The sequence below is a fragment of the Prionailurus viverrinus genome, chromosome E3 (assembly GCF_022837055.1).
Source record: "Prionailurus viverrinus isolate Anna chromosome E3, UM_Priviv_1.0, whole genome shotgun sequence".
NCBI lineage: Eukaryota > Metazoa > Chordata > Mammalia > Carnivora > Felidae > Prionailurus > Prionailurus viverrinus.
The window spans coordinates 4,114,416-4,132,527 of NC_062576.1; the positions used below are offsets into that span (position 1 = coordinate 4,114,416).

Consider the following 18,112-nt stretch of genomic DNA (forward strand, 5'->3'; position numbering starts at 1 on the left):
CCAGGTGGTGCTGCTGCTGCGGGAGTCTCCGGGCCAGCCCCGCCCCCGACTCCGGCCACGCCCCCAGGCCCGGCCCCGGCTCCGGCTCCGCCTTCACCACGCCCCCAGGCCCGGACCCTGCCTGTTGGCGGCTCCGGCACCTGTAGAAACGGCAGCCGCGGAGGTGGGTGGACGCCGGGGGGGCCCGGACCCGGGACTGGCCGGGCAAGGGGTGCCCGCTTCTGCTCCGACAGTCGGCCTCAGGATGAGTTCCGGCAGGCGACAGGTGACGCGCCCTCGGAGCAGAGAGCCGGGTATCGGGGCGGGGCGCGCCAAGGGACACCCTGGTCCTCCCGGGATGGGGCAGACCCGGCTTTGCTGCTCCCCGCACCCCTCACCGACCCCGCGTGAGCCGCCAACTCCAGGCCGGGGTCCGCGGACCTCTCCCTGTCCCGCGCCGACCCCACGTGGGCCTCGAGCTCCAGGCCGGAAGGCCAGGGTTGAGAATATATGTTTTAGAGAAAAGTATTATTTTTGCAAGGTGCCTGCGGTGCCATCGTCAGCGCGCAGCTCGTCCGCACACAGTGGGGGTCCCAAATCTGCGTACTAACTAGTTGGTGAGTGCAGACTTGGAGGAGATGGGTTCCCTGCTGCACACAGAGCTCGGGCAACCCAGACATTGCTTTCGCGTGTTCTCGGCCGGGTGAACTGTTGCGGTGCCTAAGCGTCTGGAGACAAACTACCCGAGTACCGATCCCGGCTGGCCCTGGAGGGGCACGCTGACTCGGTGGCCTCGATTTCTCGTTCCCCTGGGTTTGGGGTCCATACCCACACCCTTGCTGTGGCCTGATTGGGAGTGGGGGGTGGGTCGCGGGTGGCCCACTGATTGTGGGCTTGGGTCCCACCCGCTTTGGCGGACAGACTGTGGGCAGGAGTGATGGGGGTTGAAATGTGCTTGGGAGCTGGGCTCGGCCTCTTGGCTTTTGCTTTGCAAGGAGAACGTTCCTGGCTGATCTGTCGGTCTAAGGCGGGAGAAGCGTGGGGCAGACCTGGACCCCACCTGGAGTGGGGAAGTACCTCCGGCTGAGCTGAGAGTCGGTGCCGTTGTTTGGAGACACGGAGTTCTGTCATTTGTTCCCCCAGAGCGTTATTGGGGTAACGGCTAGAGACAGAGAAAATCCGTCTTCCTGCACACGTTTCCTCGTCTGGAAAACGTGTTGATCGTCCCACGGCGGTGTGGCTGGGAGCAGTTCGTGAGCTATTGTGTGTAACGGGCCCGGGGAGCTCAGCCTGCCGTGAGCTCTGCTTTCGTCGCCTCTCCCCGGGTACCGGCCCCTGGGGGCCTTGAGGTATGTGGACCCACGGCCACGTGGCTCCACGCTCCGTCACCTCTGCGCAGAGCAGTGAGGAACCGAGACCTGTAATCCGGCCGGCCGTAGGCTGCCGCTGGCCTCTCTGAACTGGTGCCCTTGTTGCAATTCGGGGCTCTCAGAATTGATCTCTTGGGTTCAATCATACGTTTCAAATGTTTTTTGTCTAGAGAGAGAGCACGCAAGCAGGGTAGAAAGGCAGAATTTTAGGCAGGCTCCATGTGTAGCACAGAGTCCAATGCGGGGCCCGATCCCCTGACCCTGGGATCACCACCTGAGCCGAAACCGAGTTGGACACAGAAACGATGGAGCCACCCGGGTGCCCCTAAGATGAAACTCATGCAAGTACGTCTTACCCGGCGTCTGGGGCACTTAGTAGAGGGTGGTGCTTCCAACCAGGCGGAATCTAGGAGCCTCACGTTGAAAGGGCCCAGGGCAGACGCAAGCGCGCCTGTCTTCTGCGCCCACCAGAGGGCAGCAGGGAGCCGCGCCAGACCTAGGCCACCACTCGGGTGGCCGTGCACCCTTCAGAAGACCCCTGTCCACGTGAGGGGCGGGTCTGCCACTGACCCGCCGGAAACCCCTTCTCCCCCAGGTGTCTGTTCCTGTCAAAGATGAGGACCCGGGCCCAGAGCCCAGCCTTGACTTGTGAGGACGACACGGGAGCCATGGGTACACTGGCCGCAGGACCCTGCTAAAGACGCCCGGCGTGGACATGTCGGAGCCGCGCTATTACCGGGCCGCGAACCCGGCCTCGCCCCCGCACGCGCTCGGCCGCCTGGTAGCCAAGGAGGTGAGTTTCCTGTCGGGAAGGGACGGTGACCAAGTGGACACCAGCCCCACGGCAGATTAAGAGCTTGGTACTAGGGTCGAGCCTCAGCTTCCACAATCCGAGGAGAAACTGGGAGGGGTCGTGAGTTGCGGGGAGGAGATCCAGGTACTCAGGGTGGGTAAAGGCCCTCACTGTAACCTTCTCAGGGAGGTTCTAGACCATTTCCTGGACGGGTGCTGAGCCTGTGATTACCAGGAGGGCCCCGCACCGGCGTGCCCACTGCCCCCTCCCCTCTGCTCGTTTCTGGGCAGGGTGGGGGGCAGACAGACTCCCTTAAAACCGCGATCCCGTGTCCTCCCAGGGTCTCTCCCAGGCTGGTGGGGAGGGGGGAGGCCCTGGGGACCCCAGCACGGCACCCCCCCTGGCTGCACGCAGCACCAGCCTCTCAGAGTACGAAAGATAGTTTATTGAATCTATACTTTTCCGTTAAAATTTTCAAACATAAAAGCTCTGTAACAAACGTCACAACTTCGTATCGTCTGTCATATAAATAAAATATACACTAAGATGTACATTATCCACGGCAGGCGACGTGACCACACGGCACGGCCGGCACAGCTGTCCCTCCAGCCCGCCCTAGGGAGGTGGGGTGCGGAAGCGGATCTTCTTGGCCGTCTCCACGTCAGATTTGGCAACCAGAAAGCGCATCTTCTTTCCTCCGTGTCGGATCAGGTCCACAGCCCTGAAAGCCGGCCAGGGGAGACGCGTGGTGTGGCCGACCCACCACGGGTCCAGCCGCGGGGTGCGTGGGGCTCCCGGGGTGCCTGGGTTGGGGACCCCCCCCCCCCCCCGCGGCCCCGAGGGGCCCCGCTGGGGCTGCCGTGTTGTCAGAGGTCGAAGAGTGGGCTGGGGGCCGAGCCCGCGTGCTCTCTCGTCTAAGATGGGGGCCGGGGCTAAGGGGCCCGGGCTCCCCTAACGGCTGGGCGGTCCGGTCCGGGCCCGAGGGCGGGCGTACCTCAGGTAGCCGACGCCCATCAGGCTGCTGCCGTTCACCTCGAGGATGCGGTCGCCCAGGGCCAGCCGGCCGTCCGCTGCCGCGGGGCTGCCCGGGAGCAGCGTCTGGATGTAGAGCCCGGGGGCGCCCAGCGGCGTGTGCTGTGGGCCAAGTAGCAGTTCAGGGCTGGGCGGGCCCCGGTGGGGGGGGGGGGAGGGTCGTTCTCGTGGGCTCCGGCGTTTCCGCACCGGCAACACCGGACAGCACCCACCCCCACCCAGACCCGGTACCCTGAGGACAGAGGGGACACGGCCGGCCGGGGAAGCGGCTGCCGCACGGGCCCTTCTCTCAAGCGCCACCGAGCTGCCCCACCGAGCCCGGTCCCGAGCCCGCGGCCGTTCCTGCCCTGCCCACCCGTGGTCTCCCAGTGACCGCGCGAGCCGTGGGCCTGCGTGGGGCGGTCCTGAGCAGGAGGAGCCCAGGGGGCCGCTCACCATCCCGTCGATCAGGCCCATCCCCAGGCCCGAGGGACCCCGCTCCAGCTCTACCGCGAACACGTAGCAGAAGTCCTCGGCGCTGGAGCTGCGGCTGGAGAGGGCTGGCGGGGGCTCGGCCGCCGGAGCCACGCCGTCTCCTGGGCAGGTGAGAAGAGACGCCACGGGTGGAAGGGGAGGGCGGCTCGTGCCGTCGCCACGGTACTGTCCCGCCCTGTCCCCACCCAGCGGGCTCCGCCGTTCCTCCACAGGGAAATGCTCCCGCGGCTCCGACAAGATGCCCATCTGGGCACAAGGGGAGCAGGTCCCCTCCAACCACCGGGGGGTGATGGATCCCGGCCCCGCCTGTGGGCCACACCCCCACATGCCTGGAAGGGGTGTGCGTCCTCCCCCCTCGTGACGGCCCGGGATGGCAGCCCCTCCCAGAGCCTGGCTGTTTCCAGAGGCTGAGCGGTGGACTCTGCTCCAGGTCCCCCCAGGGCTCCCTTCCCCTCCCTCTACCCGTTAAGCGGTGACTCCGCCTCCTTCCCCCCCCCACCCCCCTGTCTGACCCCGCCCCTGCCGGAGCTGGGACTTGTCAGCTCTGCGGCCCCCCACCTAGGGTCCTGTGCCTTCTCTCCCCACAGGTCAGATCAGGCCTTCAGGCAGAGCGTGTGGCTGCAGTCCCCTCACCAGCAAGCAGGTGCCCTGCCTCAGGCCCGGATCTGCCCAGGTGACCCCTGGCCTTGGGGCACACCCAGAGTCTGCAGGAGCACTGCCGGGGGCGGCACTGCCGGGGGCTGCTCTGCCCTGCACTTCATGGCCCTCCCCCCAGCCTCCTACCTGGTGCACACCACCTGAGCCGTCCCTTCCTCCACCCTGGGGGGAGGGACTTCGTCCCACAGGCGGCTGTGCGTGCACCCTGTGCCCTTCGACGGGGGCCTGAACCACCCTGCGCCCGCTTCACGTGGCCCCTAGAGCCTGCCCAGCACGGGCTACGGGCGTTCGTGGGCAGGTACCAGAAGCCCAGGCCCAACGTGCCCCTAGGGCCGCATGGTTACGGTGACCCAAAGGGGCCCCGCCCAGGTGCCGGGGAGGGGGGAAGGGGGGGGACTGGGGGCTGTTGGGAGCCTGGGGACAGGTCTTACCTTCCCCAGCTGCACCTCGGGGGCCACTCTGCCCGCTCGGCCTCCCTTCCGGGAGCACTTTCCCACAGGTGCCGCCGGGCTCTGGCCAGTCGGGGACAGCGGGCTCGAGGCCGAGCGGGGTGCCGGGAGGCGTGAGCAGGCACGAGGAGTCCACGTGCAGGACGCCAGCCTGGGGGCCCCCGCGGCTCTGCCTTCCTGGAGGGCCCTGTGCGCGGGGAGCCCCCGCAGGAGGAGGAGGGCGCACCTGGCCGGCTTCACGAGCTCCCCTGGAACCCTGCGGGCAGCTGTGGCCCCCCGGGGGCCCTTCGGGGGTGTGCTGCGGGCCCTGGGGGTGGGGGGACAGGGACGAAGGCCTCAGGTGCCCAGCGGCCCGCCACAGTGGGAGACCCCAGGGGCCACCCCCGCCTCTGGGGACCCCCAGGCGCCACAGAGGCAGCAGCCAGGCCCCGTGCTGGCTGCCCTCACCAGCCCCGTGGTCAAAGCCAGAGCAGCCCGGGTACCTCAAGGCACCCCGGCTGGGAAGGCCCGGCGCCAGGGCTGGGTTTGCTCCGCAGGCTCCACAGGAAGTGGCGCAGGTACAGAAGCTGCTGGTAGATGCCGGCGTCCGGGCAGTCCGCTTCCAGATTCACCTGGAAGCCCTCGCTCGGCAAAACGATGGGCGGGGGGTTCTCGTAGGACTCCAGGACGTCCTCTGCCGACGGCGGGGAGGACGGTGTGACCGCGCTGGCCAAGAAGAAACGCCCGGCCCCTCCCCGGGCCCACCAGCCACCCCCCCTCCTGACACTGCAGGTACCGGGGACACGGGAGCGTGGGACTCGGGCGAAGGCACCCCGCCCAAACCACGGCCCTTCTGCGTCCCAGTGAGCACCCAGGAAGAGGCCCGAGCTGCCTCACCCCCACTGCCCCACCCCCAACTCCCCCTGCTTCTGTACCCCCCACCCTGTCCTTGTGGTGCTCCCAAGGCCCGTGGTGACTGCATCCTGCACGGTCCCCAGGACCCTGAGTCCCAGAACAGGGCATGCTCAGACGGCGGGAAGGCCAACACCTGCACCAGCTCTGAGCAGAGAGCCCACCCGGGGACAGGCCCCGGTAGTGAGGAGGGATGCGAGGGGCCAGCGGGGCCCAGAGTCCTGCTCCAAGCGGTCCCTCCCACCGGCCATGCCCTGGGCGACGGGGCACGGGAGAACCGAGCCCGAGGCCCCGTTTCTAGCCGTATCTTCTATCTTCTGTTAATTGTCGTTACGTGTATCATGCTAACGACGAGACGCGCATCTGTTCGTGAGAAACGTTACGTGCACGTACACGTACGCTGTGTGTGAACAGACATGGGTGCGGGGCCCGCCCACCATCTTGGCACTCAACGCCGAGACCCTGTTCTCCTCCCGGTGGGCTGTGTGCACCAAGCGAGGCCCTGCCATCAGTCCCCATGTTGGGTGGGACCTTGGACCTGACCGCAAAGTCGGAACCGGGCTGTGGGCTCCCTGACCTCCATCTGTGATAGCCTCCAGGGCACCAGCGTGGAGGAGATAGGCTCTGTAAGCTCTTCTGGAAGTCCCCCCAGGAGGCTCTCCCCTGCTCCCACCCCGACCCCCACGGCCCCTTGTTCCCGCCTCTGATCAGGCTCACCTGACTTGAAGGCCTCGGGGCTGTCCCGGGCATCGGGCTCCCAGGCGCTCATGGGGCCCATGGCGGAGGCCAGCTGGTATTGTGTCAGCAGCCGGTGCAGCTGGGCTGGGCTCAGGGCGGGGAACGCAGCCCTCAGGCTGGCCCAGCTCATCTGGGTGACAAGAAGGAGTGTGTGGTCAGAGGCCCCACGCGCACCCCCCCCACCCCCGCCAGGGAGGATCTTCTTCCTGGGTGCTCTGGGGGCCAGGGTATAGGGTCCGAGCTCCCCACCGGCACACCCCGGGCCGTGGCCCCCGAAGGGCCAGGGGTGGGTGGCCCGGGGAGCGCCAGGTGGGACGGCCGTTCTGGGGAGCGGCCAGCAGGCACCACCCCGAGGGCTGGGTCCCCTGAACGTGCCTCCCCCCACGGCACCGCGTGGGGCTGAGACGCCAGGAAAAGAGCCCGGGGATTTGGGGATTCCTGCCTCACAGCATGAAGAGATGCGACCCCTAGAGCTGAAGACGCGCGTGAAGGCAAAGCCTTCCAGGACGGGGAGGCCTCCTGGAGGGGGACGAGCAGCCCAAAAGGGGGAGGGGAGGAGAAGGGTGGACTCGTGCTCCACAAAAGAAAACGGGCACGGTTACCCGCGACCCTGCTCTCCATTGGCCAGGGATGCCCCTCCTCCCTTGTTTTCTGGAAACTTCTCTCCAATTCTCTGAGCTAACCCCCATTTCTGTGACACAGACGCTCCAGCAGCTTCCTGACGAAGGTTTCCCGAGGACCACTGCTGACCCCGCAGTCGGCGGGCCGGCCCACGCTGTCGCCCTCCACGGCGGGTATCCCCGGCTTCTGGCGTTGCTCTTGAAAGTCGGAAACCACGCTGAGGGCTAGTCTTCGGGACGCGTGCAGTCTTTCTTCTTGTGGGAATTTCACGGGCTCCTCTGGCCCACGGTCTCCACACGGCAGCCCTGGGCTTCTCTGTGCAAGTGCAGCCACGGAACTGCTCAGCCATCGGCCACGCTTGCCAGCACCTCGGGGCAGGTAGGTCTGGGGGTGGGCGCGGCCATCTCGGACTCCCTGGCTGCCAGGCCCCCGCTCTTTCCCCTCCCGTCTGGCCTCCTCTCCTCGGCTTCCCTCTAGCTTCACTTTACTGCCAAGGTCACGAGGCCTGGGCCGTGGGGGGCAAGTGCCTCCGGCAGAGGAACAACCGTTCCCTAAGGCTACTTTGGGGGGGGGGGGACGTAGGGCCGCGACTGGGAGCCCCATCCCCCCACACCGGCTCCGTTCCTTCTGGTTCTCCCAGGTCCTAGAATCCAGACTTCCTTCCCAGGGCTGTTCCTTGTCTGGGGCTGGTGTCAGGAGGGTGCCAGCCATCAGGCCCAGAAGCCACCAGCAGGGACCCAGCACCCTCCCCTGTCCTTCATACCATCTGTCTACTGTCTGGGAGATTTCCCGGACTGTCTTCCAGTCTTGCCACTGGACCCTTTGTCTTTACTCTCAGGATTCGAATTTCCAAAAATCTTTTTGGTTCTCTTATCTTTAGGAGAATATAAATTTTTAAGTTTTTTCTCCCGGAAAAGTTTTGCACGCTCAGAGTGGTGTTCACATTTTTTAAAGGGCTTAAAACAACGAAGAAGAATTCTGGACGGCAACTATACGTGCCCCACAAAGGCTACATTATCTACCTCCCGGCCCTTTACAGAGAAGTCTGTCGCCCCAGGATCTGCGTCCTCGAACATCTGGCTCTCGTGCGGGAAGCGAGCGGGTGCTCAGTCTGCCAGGCTGGCTCGTGGTGGGACAGATGGCCACGTCCTCCAGCCTCTGCCTGGGTGTCACTGACGCCAGCGTTGTCCGGTCAGCCCCCTCTGACAAAGAGCACGGGGCCTCCCGCACGCAGCAGGTTCTCTGTCTTCCCTCAGAAGCCCTCCTTTTCAGGATGACCCTTCTGGTGTCAGGATGACACCCTGTCTTAAATGTTCCAGCAGTAAGCACAGGGGGAGGGCCGGCCCGGCCGTGCGGGAAGGGGCCGCTGAGATCCGAAGCGCACACAGAAACCGCACAGACGTGAAGCACGACAGCCTGTGTTCCCAGCGCAGGGCAAGAGAGGGGAGTGTGTGGCCGCGGGAGGAGGCCCCTGCCGGGCAGGCCTGTCCCCCGCTGCAGCCCCGCTCGGCCTGCTCTTGCGTTCCAGACCCCGGGAATCACCACCTGTGCCCCTCTGGGCCAGACTGTGGCTCAACCTCGTATTTAACGTTGGCCTGGGCCTGGGCATTCACGCTGCTGTGTGGAATTTCGCTGCAAGGAATTTTCTCGATTTTTTTCAAGATTTCAAGTATTTACTATACGCATGCCAAAGGCTCGAACTCACAACCCCAGGATCAAGAGCCGCACGCTCCACGGACCTTCAGTCCCCGCCGGCCCTGTTCTCGAGGCTCCACGTCTTCCGTGGGCAGTCACCCCCCCGGCCTCCGCTTTCCGGCCCCTGCGGTGTTTCTCCTCCCCCGGCCTGCTCGGTCCCTGTGGGCTTACGCTTTGCTTTTGCGGAGTGGTATTTGGGGAGGAGGCCAAAAGCATAGGTTCAGGTTGCAATCTGTATGCAGAGGTCCCGTTTTCTGCACTGTCTCTAGTGAATTCCTGCTGCGCTTTTAGAATTAAAAGAACAAAATCAAGTAACTCAAAAGATACTGGAACAAGCCGTGGCTCCCAGCACGTGGCAGGTTCGGTCTCTGCCGAACCATCACCGGCCGTGGCACCGGGGCTTAGCCAGCAGGAAGCAACTGTCACGGGAGGTTGAAATGAGACGACCCGCTCCGCGGGTCACACCTCGGAGGTGCTCGGCAAGGCAGCCGCGGCCACCATCCATTACTAAGAGCGACAGTGACGACACCCAGATTTCTGTGCTGCGTCCTTGAGCGGAAGGGAAGCGCTCCGGTTTTACAGCAGACGGGAAGGTCCACCGTCCCCCCAGACTCGCGTCACCCCTCGGCACGCTCCGTGTCCTGCAGGCAGGGAAGGACACACTGGTTTCATTGAGCATCGGTGACGACCGTCCGGTAGCTCCCGAGGGAGGGGACCGTGCCGTACTCGCTTCCTGTCATTCTTCCCACAAATGACCGTGCGCGCATCCGCTGCGGTTCTGGGGGCTCAGACCCCGAGCCGGTGTCGGGCCCACCCCCGGGACTCAGCAAGGCTGGTGTGGGTCGTGCGAATTCAGTTCCTTGTGACGACGGGACGGAAGTTCCCCTTTCTGCACTGGCCCGCAGCTGAGGGCTGTTCCCAGCTCGCGGAGGCCACGACGCCCCACGGTCCATCTTCAGAGCCAGCCGGGCGGTCGGGGCCCACCTCCTGTGCTCAATCTGACCCATTTGTCTGCCCTTGTAAGCACTGGCGTGGTTAGCCCGGGCCCGCCGGACAGGGTGATCTCCCCATCTCGGGGTCCGTGCAGATCCCCCGTGCCGTGTGGGGTCGGGGACTGGGGACACAGACCTCCGGGGGGGCCTCATCCTGCCTGCAGGTGGGACCAGAAGCGGAACGGAAGCAACACTGCAGGGTCTCAGAAGCCCCGAAGCCACATCCATGGCCCACGCCTGGTCTGTGAGCTGGCGACCCCAGAAGTGATACCTCGTGCGTTCCTCCTACCTGGATGAGCTGGGCTCGGGGAGTGGCCAGCAGGTTGAGCGTGCAGGAAAGCTTCCGGAAGAAGTGTTCCCCGGCCTCCCCACAGCCGGTGCTCCTCATCCACTCCAGGAGCTGCTGCAAGCGGGCACAGGCCTGGACACCTCTGGGCCAGTGGAAGCAACTCAGAGAGGGGCCTGCAGGGGGCGGGAAGGGGACGCCGTGCTGGCCGCCGTCTCCCAGGGAGGGCCTGTCCTCTCCACCTGCGAGCCTCTGACAACGGGCCTCGGTGCCTGCTGTTGGTTTCCAAGGCAACTGGCCCGTTTCTGGGGCCCCTCTTTGGGTGAAGCGGGGGGTGGGGGGGGGGTGGGGGGGCAGAGAGGGGTTGTGACAGCCGCCGAGTCCCGAAAGCAGAGAGGAATGCACCCCTACGGCGAGGCCTCGTCAGGCCTAGAGCCCGCCTGTGGACCCCGACCAGCCCGGGAAAGCCACACGGGAGACACACGAGGGCCACAAGTTCACACCACTCTCATCTCCCCGAGTCCGGGCAGGGCCCCCAGCCGGAAGGAGCTGGCACCAGAAGCGAGGAGGGTCTGGGGCGCAGCAAGCAGGGTCAGGGACGTCACTTCTCTGAGCCCCTCCCTCCGCTCCCAGCCACGGGGCTGGGGGGTAGAAAGGACCAGGCAAGGCCTGTGCGGGCCCCCACCCCCCAGCCTCACCCTTGTCCAGGAGCTGGTTGAAGAGCAGCGTGCCGGAGAAGAAGAAGAGGTAGGCCAGCACCTGGGAGGCGATCTCGGGGTGCACCTGGAACTGTCGCAGGAGATCCAGGGTGGCCTGGTAGACGGACACCACCCGGCGCGTCTCCTCCGGCAGCGGGGACGCCGAGCACCAGCTCTCCCGGCACTCCGTCTGGAAAGGGGGGCACTCCAGCAGGGCCGGGAGGCAGACGTACAGCGACTGGGGGCAAGAGGGAAACACCAAGCACGTCTGGCCCCCGGGCACGCGGTTCCAGCTCTGGGCACCGGGGGCAGGTGACACTCACAGGCGCAGGGAGCCTGGCAAGACTGCTGGCACAGCCCACGGGTCCTGATCCGTCAGAACGGGCTGGGGGGTCTGCTGGCTGGCCCAGGACCACCGCCCCACCCCCCGCACCAGGAGCACCCCCTCCCGGGGAGCTGAGCCAGGGGCAACAGCCTGGGGGCTACGGCCACGGTCCTGGTTGAAGGCCTGGGGGGCGGCACTGCGGGCGCCCACACTCATCAGGGGGCGGGGGTGGGCAGGGCAACATCAACAGCTGCTCCCCAGACACGAGCGAAGGCATCCCCTCCGGGGGGAGGGGGGGGGGTCCTCGCAGCCACCACACCTCAAGGGGATCCTGGGATGACAGACCCGTTAAGGGGGGGATGCAGCCCTGCTCAGACCCCTGGGGCAGAGGTGAGTACATTGGCGGGGGCTCGTTCCTGTTGGGCCAGGACACGAGCTCAGACCCTTCACACGGGGTCCCAAGCCGTCACCAACTGACCACGGAGCTGGCGGACTTGGGTGTCGGGTCTCCACGCAGAACAAACGGGGAACTGTCCCCAGAGTGCCCTGTCCAACCGGCCCCTCTCGCTTTCCGCGGACACGTCCCCCACAGAATCCAAGTCAAAGCTCGGTCTCGGCAAGTCCCCTTGGATCCCCCAGCTGGCGCCACCTGCCCCAGGGGCTGCTGCTCTCTCCACTCGCCCCCGCACCCTGCTCTGTGTGCTGGGACGGGGTAAGTGACTCCTCCGGACCCGGAGGCTACCACCACCTCTGGTCGCCACAATGAGCACCAACATCCGCGTCCCCGAGCAGCCGCCCCTCCTGCTCCCCGACGTTGGCGCTTGCGCAGCCGCAGGCTCCCAGGATGAGGGGGACGCGGGCCAGGAGGGAGAGGACCCGGAACTGGGCTCAGGTGTGCCGAGGTGGCAGTCGGAGCTCGAAACCCTCGGGTGACGGTGGCAAAAGCACCTCCATCCTTCCCAGGTCCCCAGCCCTCCCCGCCCAGGGGAGGGTGAGGCGCACACCCTGGCCGTGCCGTACCTTCGAGACGTAGTACACGCACTGCTGGAAGGCGTACAGGATGACCTCCTCCAGCACCGCCATGGCCTCCTCGCTGGCCGTCAGCGTGCAGGAGAGCAGGGACTCCCTGGAGCCTGCGAGGAGACAGCGGGGCACGGTCACCGCGCGCTTACCTCCGGACTGCGCTCGCCCCGTCCCATCTCGGGTCTGGGGAGCCGCCTCGCGCGGCCGGCTGACCCCCGGCCCGACTGCCACTCCTCCCCGAGGCGCCCAGGGATGAGACGCCGGCCCAGGTGGCCGAGGGGTCCGGGCACCGTGACTCCGAGCCCATCGGTGCTGAAGCATCACGTCAAGGGATTCTGAAGCCCGTTGACGAATAGATCTCAGACACGTTTCCTGGTAGAACCAGCGGCCCCAGCAATACGGATTCTGACCCCAGGGCCTGCGGTCACTTCCCACTCCAGACACAGATCAAAGGAACACCTGGCCAAAGCTCCTAAGGAGACCATCACTCCACGGAATTGTGACGTTTTTCCAAGAAGAAAGAAATCCAAATGGCCTACGAGCCCCATTCTCCCCCCCAGCATCCCGGAGAGACCACAGAGAAGACGCAGCTGAGGCCCGGCTGCCGGACAGCCCCACGGAGGGAGGCAGCCCGGCTCCATGCGGCCCCAGCGGGTGGGCCTCCCCAGCCCGTAGCTGGAACTGAGCCCCGGGGGCCGAGAGGGGGCCTGCCCAGCGTGGCAGGAGGGGCTCCGCGGATGCCAGGTGATTCCTTGCTTCTGGAGGTTCCCGTGAAGTCAAGACGCCAGATCGGCCACAGGGACACCAACACCAGAGAACCCCAACAGGGCAGAACCGTCCCGAAGGGCCTCCAAATGCAGGAGGCACCCCATGTCCCACCAGCGCCGAGCAGGGCTGCCCGGGGCCTGGAGGCCCCGCCTCTGCCTCCGCCGCCCTCAGATCCTCACTTTTTTACAGGAGCTGCAACCGGGCAGCTTGGACGGGTATGTCCAGTGCAGACCCGCGGCTCTCGGCCACTGTTCATTCTGCTACAGCCTCTTCTTTTTTTAATGTTTATTATGTATTTTGAGAAAGAGCAGGAGCAGGGGAGAAGCAGTGAGAGATGGGAGGAGAGAGAGAATCCCAAGTACGCTCTACACTGTCAGGGCAGAGCCCAACCCCGGGCTCAAACCCACAAACCGTGAGACCGTGACCTGAGCCCAAATCGAGAGTCAGATGTTCAGCCGACAGAACCACCCAGGTGCCCCTGCTACAGCCGTTCCGTTAAAGGAACCTCTTCTCAGAGCAGGGAGGGAGGTGCTGGGCCCGATGGGGCCCAGAATCGCTCCGAGCACTGAAGCGGCCCTCCCGGGAGCACGGGGGCCCAGGCCGCCCACTGCTGCACAAACAGAATGGAAACGGCGTACAAGTCCGTCAGAGACCCCATCCCTCAAACACCTGGATGCACCACTGTTCGAGACACTTCTCGGACTCGGGGCTCTCCTGCCCCTGGACCCACAGAACACACCCCAAGGGCTCACGCCCCAGGAACCCGTCTGGATTGGGAAGCCAGACGCCTGCCTCGCCTGCCGGGGGTCCTCCCTAGAGCCCAGCCTGTGGGGTCTCGTGGGACCCACCCCCATGGGACAGCCTCCCAGGCCAAGAGGAACACGCAAGGCTGCCCACTGCTGCCGAGACCCGCAGACCATCCGCCACTCACAGCCACTCAAAGCCAGTAGGAACGAGACCAAGAAACCAGTTCCAAACCCTTCCACCGTAGCTGGGCCTGGGCGCCACCCTGCAAGCTACGAGCCTGTCCCGGCCTGTTCCCGTGTGGGTGTGGGGGCTCTGGCAGGAGGAGGGATGACGGGAAGAGGAGGCCAGGACTCGGCGGCCACAGGGAGACACAGATGCCGCCACAGTCCCTCCCACATCACTGGAAAGCCAGCAGAAACACTACAGGCTAAGCAGAGGCCCCCACGAGCCTTTTCGGGGGTGGGGCCCATGCCTCGACGCCCCCAAATCTGTAGGTGCTGAGGCAGAGCCGCAAGGGCTCCCCAAGGACTCTCAAAACATCCCCTCCCAAGGGGCCCACCTTCCGTGTGCCTGCGTGAGCGAGGCGTCCTGGGTAAGAGCTTCAGACAACAAAGACTGTTTGCGGAACGAAAAGGCGATTTTCCAGCGTTCGGGACGTGACGTCTGTTTTCAGAATTCTTCCCACAGAAATTTCCCGCTGCAGGTCAGGAGGCCGAGACGCGGCTCTAACCTTGCCTTTGCCCTCTGGTGATGTTATTTTTTCCTCAGCGCTCTCCAGCGCCTGCACCGCACAGGACGCTGTTTGTGGGACGTTCAGATCCTGCCGTGGCTCCCCCGGCCCCGAGCGGTCCCAGGGGCGGGTGGAGGCGGGACCCCGGCCATCCCAGTCCTTGCTCTCCCGGCATCGACTGGGCTACAGGACACCCAGGCCCGGGACCAAAAATAACTTCCTCTGAGAGCAGAGGCGGCAGCTGAGGAAGCAGAGCCCCCGTCAACCCCAAATAGCTTTTTTCATGGAAATCAGCCCGATGCGGGGTCCCTGGCCTGGGGAGGCAGGCCCGGTGGGGCCCCAAGACCACAGCGTCTGAGATTAGGCCAGAGAGAAGGGGCGTGAGCGGGACCCGCCCACGAACGCTGTGCCGGAGAGCCGTGGAGGGGGCGGCTCTCCTGGCTGACTCTGCTGGAGCCAGAGCAGGAAGGGCGCCCCGGCTGCACCCCGACCGCCTAACCTCTAGTACAGAAGGACCACAGGCGCTTACAGACGAGCCGGAGGCCCGGGTGCTCACTGGCCGGGGCCATGTCCACAAGAGAGGCCCCTCTGCTCGGAAAAGCCGGGGCCCCCAAGGACGACAAGCAGGCTCTGGAGAGAGAGGGGCCTGGGTCCCGGGAGCACTGAGGTCGGGACCGTCCGGGCCGCTGGAGCAGAGCCGCAAGGGCTCCCCAAGGCAGAGCGACTGCCCTGGCTTTGGGGACACACAGAGGCGGCTGTTCACCTGACGCTCAGGGGAAAAGCCGGGTCAGCAGCTGCCACAGGTTTGTGCACAGAGAGCAGCCCACCCTGGGAGGTCAAGGTGCACATCTGGCGCAACGTCCGCCCAAGGGCAACGAGGGTTGCAGGCCACAGGCCAGCGGGCCCGAATGCCCCCTGGGACGCAGAAGGATCCGGTGCTTCCCTCCGCATACCCACGGAAGCCCAAGGACGTTCCCAATGTCCCCTACACTGTGAAGCGGGGGACCAGAAAACACTAAGAAACCACATCTAACAAGAAGACACGTAGACACGCTCGCTGGCTCGGCCTCCCCTCGGCCCCCACCTGGCAGCCCGGCCTCCTCACCTGGCTCGCGAGGCCAGACGCCAGCCTGGCACGGGGTAGGACGGCCTGTGCCACACAGACCGCGGCCTCTCACCGTCACCGCCAGGAGCCCCTCCTAGCAGGGGCACGGCGGGACCCCGTGCCACCTGAGCGGGGTTCGGGGCCCTCTCACCGGTAGCCCGCGGCCACCTCCTTGGAGACACAGCCTAGCGCACGGACCTGTGCAGGGCCTGGCAGACCGACCCCACAGGGGCACCTTGGCCAGGCCCCGGCCCGCCTGCCTGCCGGGCTTCCTTCCCAGCTCTGGGCGCAGCCTCCAGAGGCCGGCTGCCAACCACGCCTACCCGGGATCCCCTGCAGCTTCTGCTGCCGAAGCCCCACGACAGGGATACGGGGAAGGGAGCGGCTCCGCTTCTGCCACACAGGAGCAAGCGAGCGAGCGGCGAAACCAGGCTCCCCCACGTGAGGCTGTGGTCCAGCCCCTGGGACGGCCCTGCGCCTCGTTCCACCACCCGCGATGCAGACACACAGCCGCTGAAATCCCGCCCGGCCTCGGGGCCCGGCCCGTGCCACCCTCTTCATGAAGCCCGCCAGGACTGCCCCCCTCGGTCTCTGTTTTCAGCACGTCAGGCTGTGGCTCACACAACCTAACGCGGGCTCCCCGGGCAGGTGAGGCCCCAAAGCCAGCAAGTCGCGGTCACAGTCGCGGCCCCCAACGGCAGCGTGGCTGCTCTCTGAAACGGGTGCACCCGTAAGGGACGGCCCAGGGCCGACACACCGTCCTCTTCCCGCAGGGGCACACGGGAGGCCCGTGTCCGCCGCCCCCCAGGCAGCACGCTGTGCGTGAAAGGACGGCGCGAAGAGCCGGGTTGGCCCGACCGCCGGCGTCACGCCCTCGCGTGGGGAGCCCTGACACGAGGCCACCTCTGTTCTAGCGGCTGGACGGCAAGGCGACGGGGCGCGCGCCCCGCTCCCCGGCGGTACCTGTGACATCCAGCTCCTCCTCCCAGGTCTGCATGTAGAGCGGGCACTTCTGCTGGATGAAGTACAGAAGCTCGACCGAGTTAGACATCCAGAAGAGGATGTGCTGCAGGTCTGGAACCAGGCCAGCCATGGTAAAGCCGGCCAGAGAGAGGGGCTCCTGGCTGCCAAGACACAAGACGAACGGTTACTCGTGGCCGCCGCCCAGGGAGGCCGAACGCGCTAAGTCTGCACGGAAGGGTGTTCTGCTCAGCGGGACGCCACCCCAACCAGCCGTGACCCGTCGGCCTCCCGGCGTCACGCTGGGAAATGAGGTACAAATATAAGCCGTTCGACCCGCGACAGCCAGAGGCCCGTCTACAAACCTCCGACCTCGCAGGAAGGCACCAGCACCCACGGCCAGTGCCAGTGACTCTCGTCAACGAACTGTTTGCACATCTCCGGTTTCCGGAGGAGATAATGAAGGAGCTCGGTGGTGGGGGGAGGGGGGGCGCGCGCAAGCGCATGTGCTCGGACAGATGGGGCGCACGGCTGTCAGGACGAGCAGCACGAGTGTGTCGTTCGTGTCCGAGAGACGGGAGTTTCCGCGTGTTAAGTTCACGTGACGAACTGAACGAACGGTAACGCCTCTGTTCCAGGAGGCGCACGGGCGAGACTAGCTGAGAACTACCTTGTTAAAAGCCCGACGATGCCTGAAGTCCGTGCATCCAAAAGCAGCCATCAGAGTGTCTCATTTGAAGATTCAGAGGGAACTGTTAGAAAAAGGACTCCACGACGGCCGCGGCTCCCGGAGCCGCCACACGCTCGTCGCACGGGCTCTTCCGCCAGGGCCAAGCGCGTGTCCCTGCGGCGGTCCAAACAGAAGCCGCCAGGCGCCAGGCACGGGGCGAGAAGCTCCTCGTCCCTCTGCTCCCCTTACGAGCCTGGGGACGGCCAGCCTGGGGTGGAGGTGGCCCCAGAGGCGCTCCTCTCCCAGGCCGGCACCTAGAGGCTCCTCCGGGCCACTCGCCCCCGGGGTCCGGTGGGCTCCCGCCAAGCGCAGGTCCACCGCGGCCCCTAGGATGCAGGGCCTCGTGTCTGGGGGCACCGGCTGGGACAGGGAGCTCCCCAGCACCGGCCCCACTCAACCACCGGTTGAGGAGTCTGAGGGGTGGACGGGGCGAGGCTGTGCCGAGCTCGGGAAATTTCCCGTTTCAGAGGTCGACGGCCATCCTCCTGGGCACAGTCCCTCGTGTCGCCCCACCCGCTGTGCGGAAGCGGTTCCGCGGGTTGTCCTGTGACGGCCTGTGAGGACACCCCCGAGGCGCCCGCAGCCAGGATGTCGCGCTGGTGCCGCCACCACACCCACTGGACTGTTCTGACGGGTGAGCAGAGATCCGTTCGCCGGCAAATCGCCCCGCCCAGCTGTGACTCGGGCTTGGGTAGGGGTGACACGGGGCAGGCTGACCCGCAGTCCCGGGGGCACGGCCGGAGCAGCTGCGCGCGTTCGTGAGGGTGGCGTCCAGGGTCCGGCCAACGAGGCTCACGGGCAAAGCCACGGGGGCCCTACGGGTGGCGGGCTGACAAGGCTGCGTCGTCCCCTGGGGCAGCCACCATGGGCCCAGGCGGCGGGGCCTCGGGCTCCCTGTCGCGCTTCCTCCCGTGCCTGCGGTTTTGGTTTTGTTGTTCCGACACAACTCCCCTTGTGCCCCCGACGGTGCGACCTCTCTTCCGTCTCCTCGTTTTCATTGCTCGGGGCTGTGGCCGCCGCGGCTCCTGCACAGCTCCTCGCGCGCTTCC

The 18,112-nt window shown here is 66.0% G+C and overlaps 1 protein-coding gene and 2 long non-coding RNA genes across 3 annotated transcripts in view; 2 read left to right on the top strand and 1 right to left on the bottom strand.

The window, feature by feature from the left end:
* Positions 1 to 1,719: 1,719 nt before the first annotated feature.
* LOC125154549 (uncharacterized) lies at positions 1,720 to 4,674 on the top strand. Its single transcript, XR_007147827.1, has 3 exons — positions 1,720 to 2,142; positions 2,709 to 3,757; positions 4,236 to 4,674. It is a non-coding gene; the product is annotated as an uncharacterized LOC125154549 (long non-coding RNA).
* Positions 2,567 to 18,112, bottom strand: part of RADIL (Rap associating with DIL domain) — an 85,564-nt gene continuing 70,018 nt past the window's right edge. Inside the window, exons 7-16 of the mRNA XM_047838972.1 lie at positions 16,337 to 16,497; positions 12,021 to 12,133; positions 10,676 to 10,913; positions 9,981 to 10,153; positions 6,363 to 6,513; positions 5,237 to 5,427; positions 4,737 to 5,061; positions 3,610 to 3,749; positions 3,137 to 3,276; positions 2,567 to 2,863 (exon numbers count right to left, since the gene is read on the bottom strand). Coding sequence (XP_047694928.1) covers positions 2,758 to 2,863; positions 3,137 to 3,276; positions 3,610 to 3,749; positions 4,737 to 5,061; positions 5,237 to 5,427; positions 6,363 to 6,513; positions 9,981 to 10,153; positions 10,676 to 10,913; positions 12,021 to 12,133; positions 16,337 to 16,497 — 1,738 coding nt within the window. The 3' untranslated portion in view covers positions 2,567 to 2,757. The remainder of the gene's footprint in view (positions 2,864 to 3,136; positions 3,277 to 3,609; positions 3,750 to 4,736; positions 5,062 to 5,236; positions 5,428 to 6,362; positions 6,514 to 9,980; positions 10,154 to 10,675; positions 10,914 to 12,020; positions 12,134 to 16,336; positions 16,498 to 18,112) is intronic.
* Positions 5,393 to 9,985, top strand: LOC125154548 (uncharacterized). The gene is made up of 3 exons (XR_007147826.1): positions 5,393 to 5,525; positions 7,086 to 7,382; positions 7,959 to 9,985. It is a non-coding gene; the product is annotated as an uncharacterized LOC125154548 (long non-coding RNA).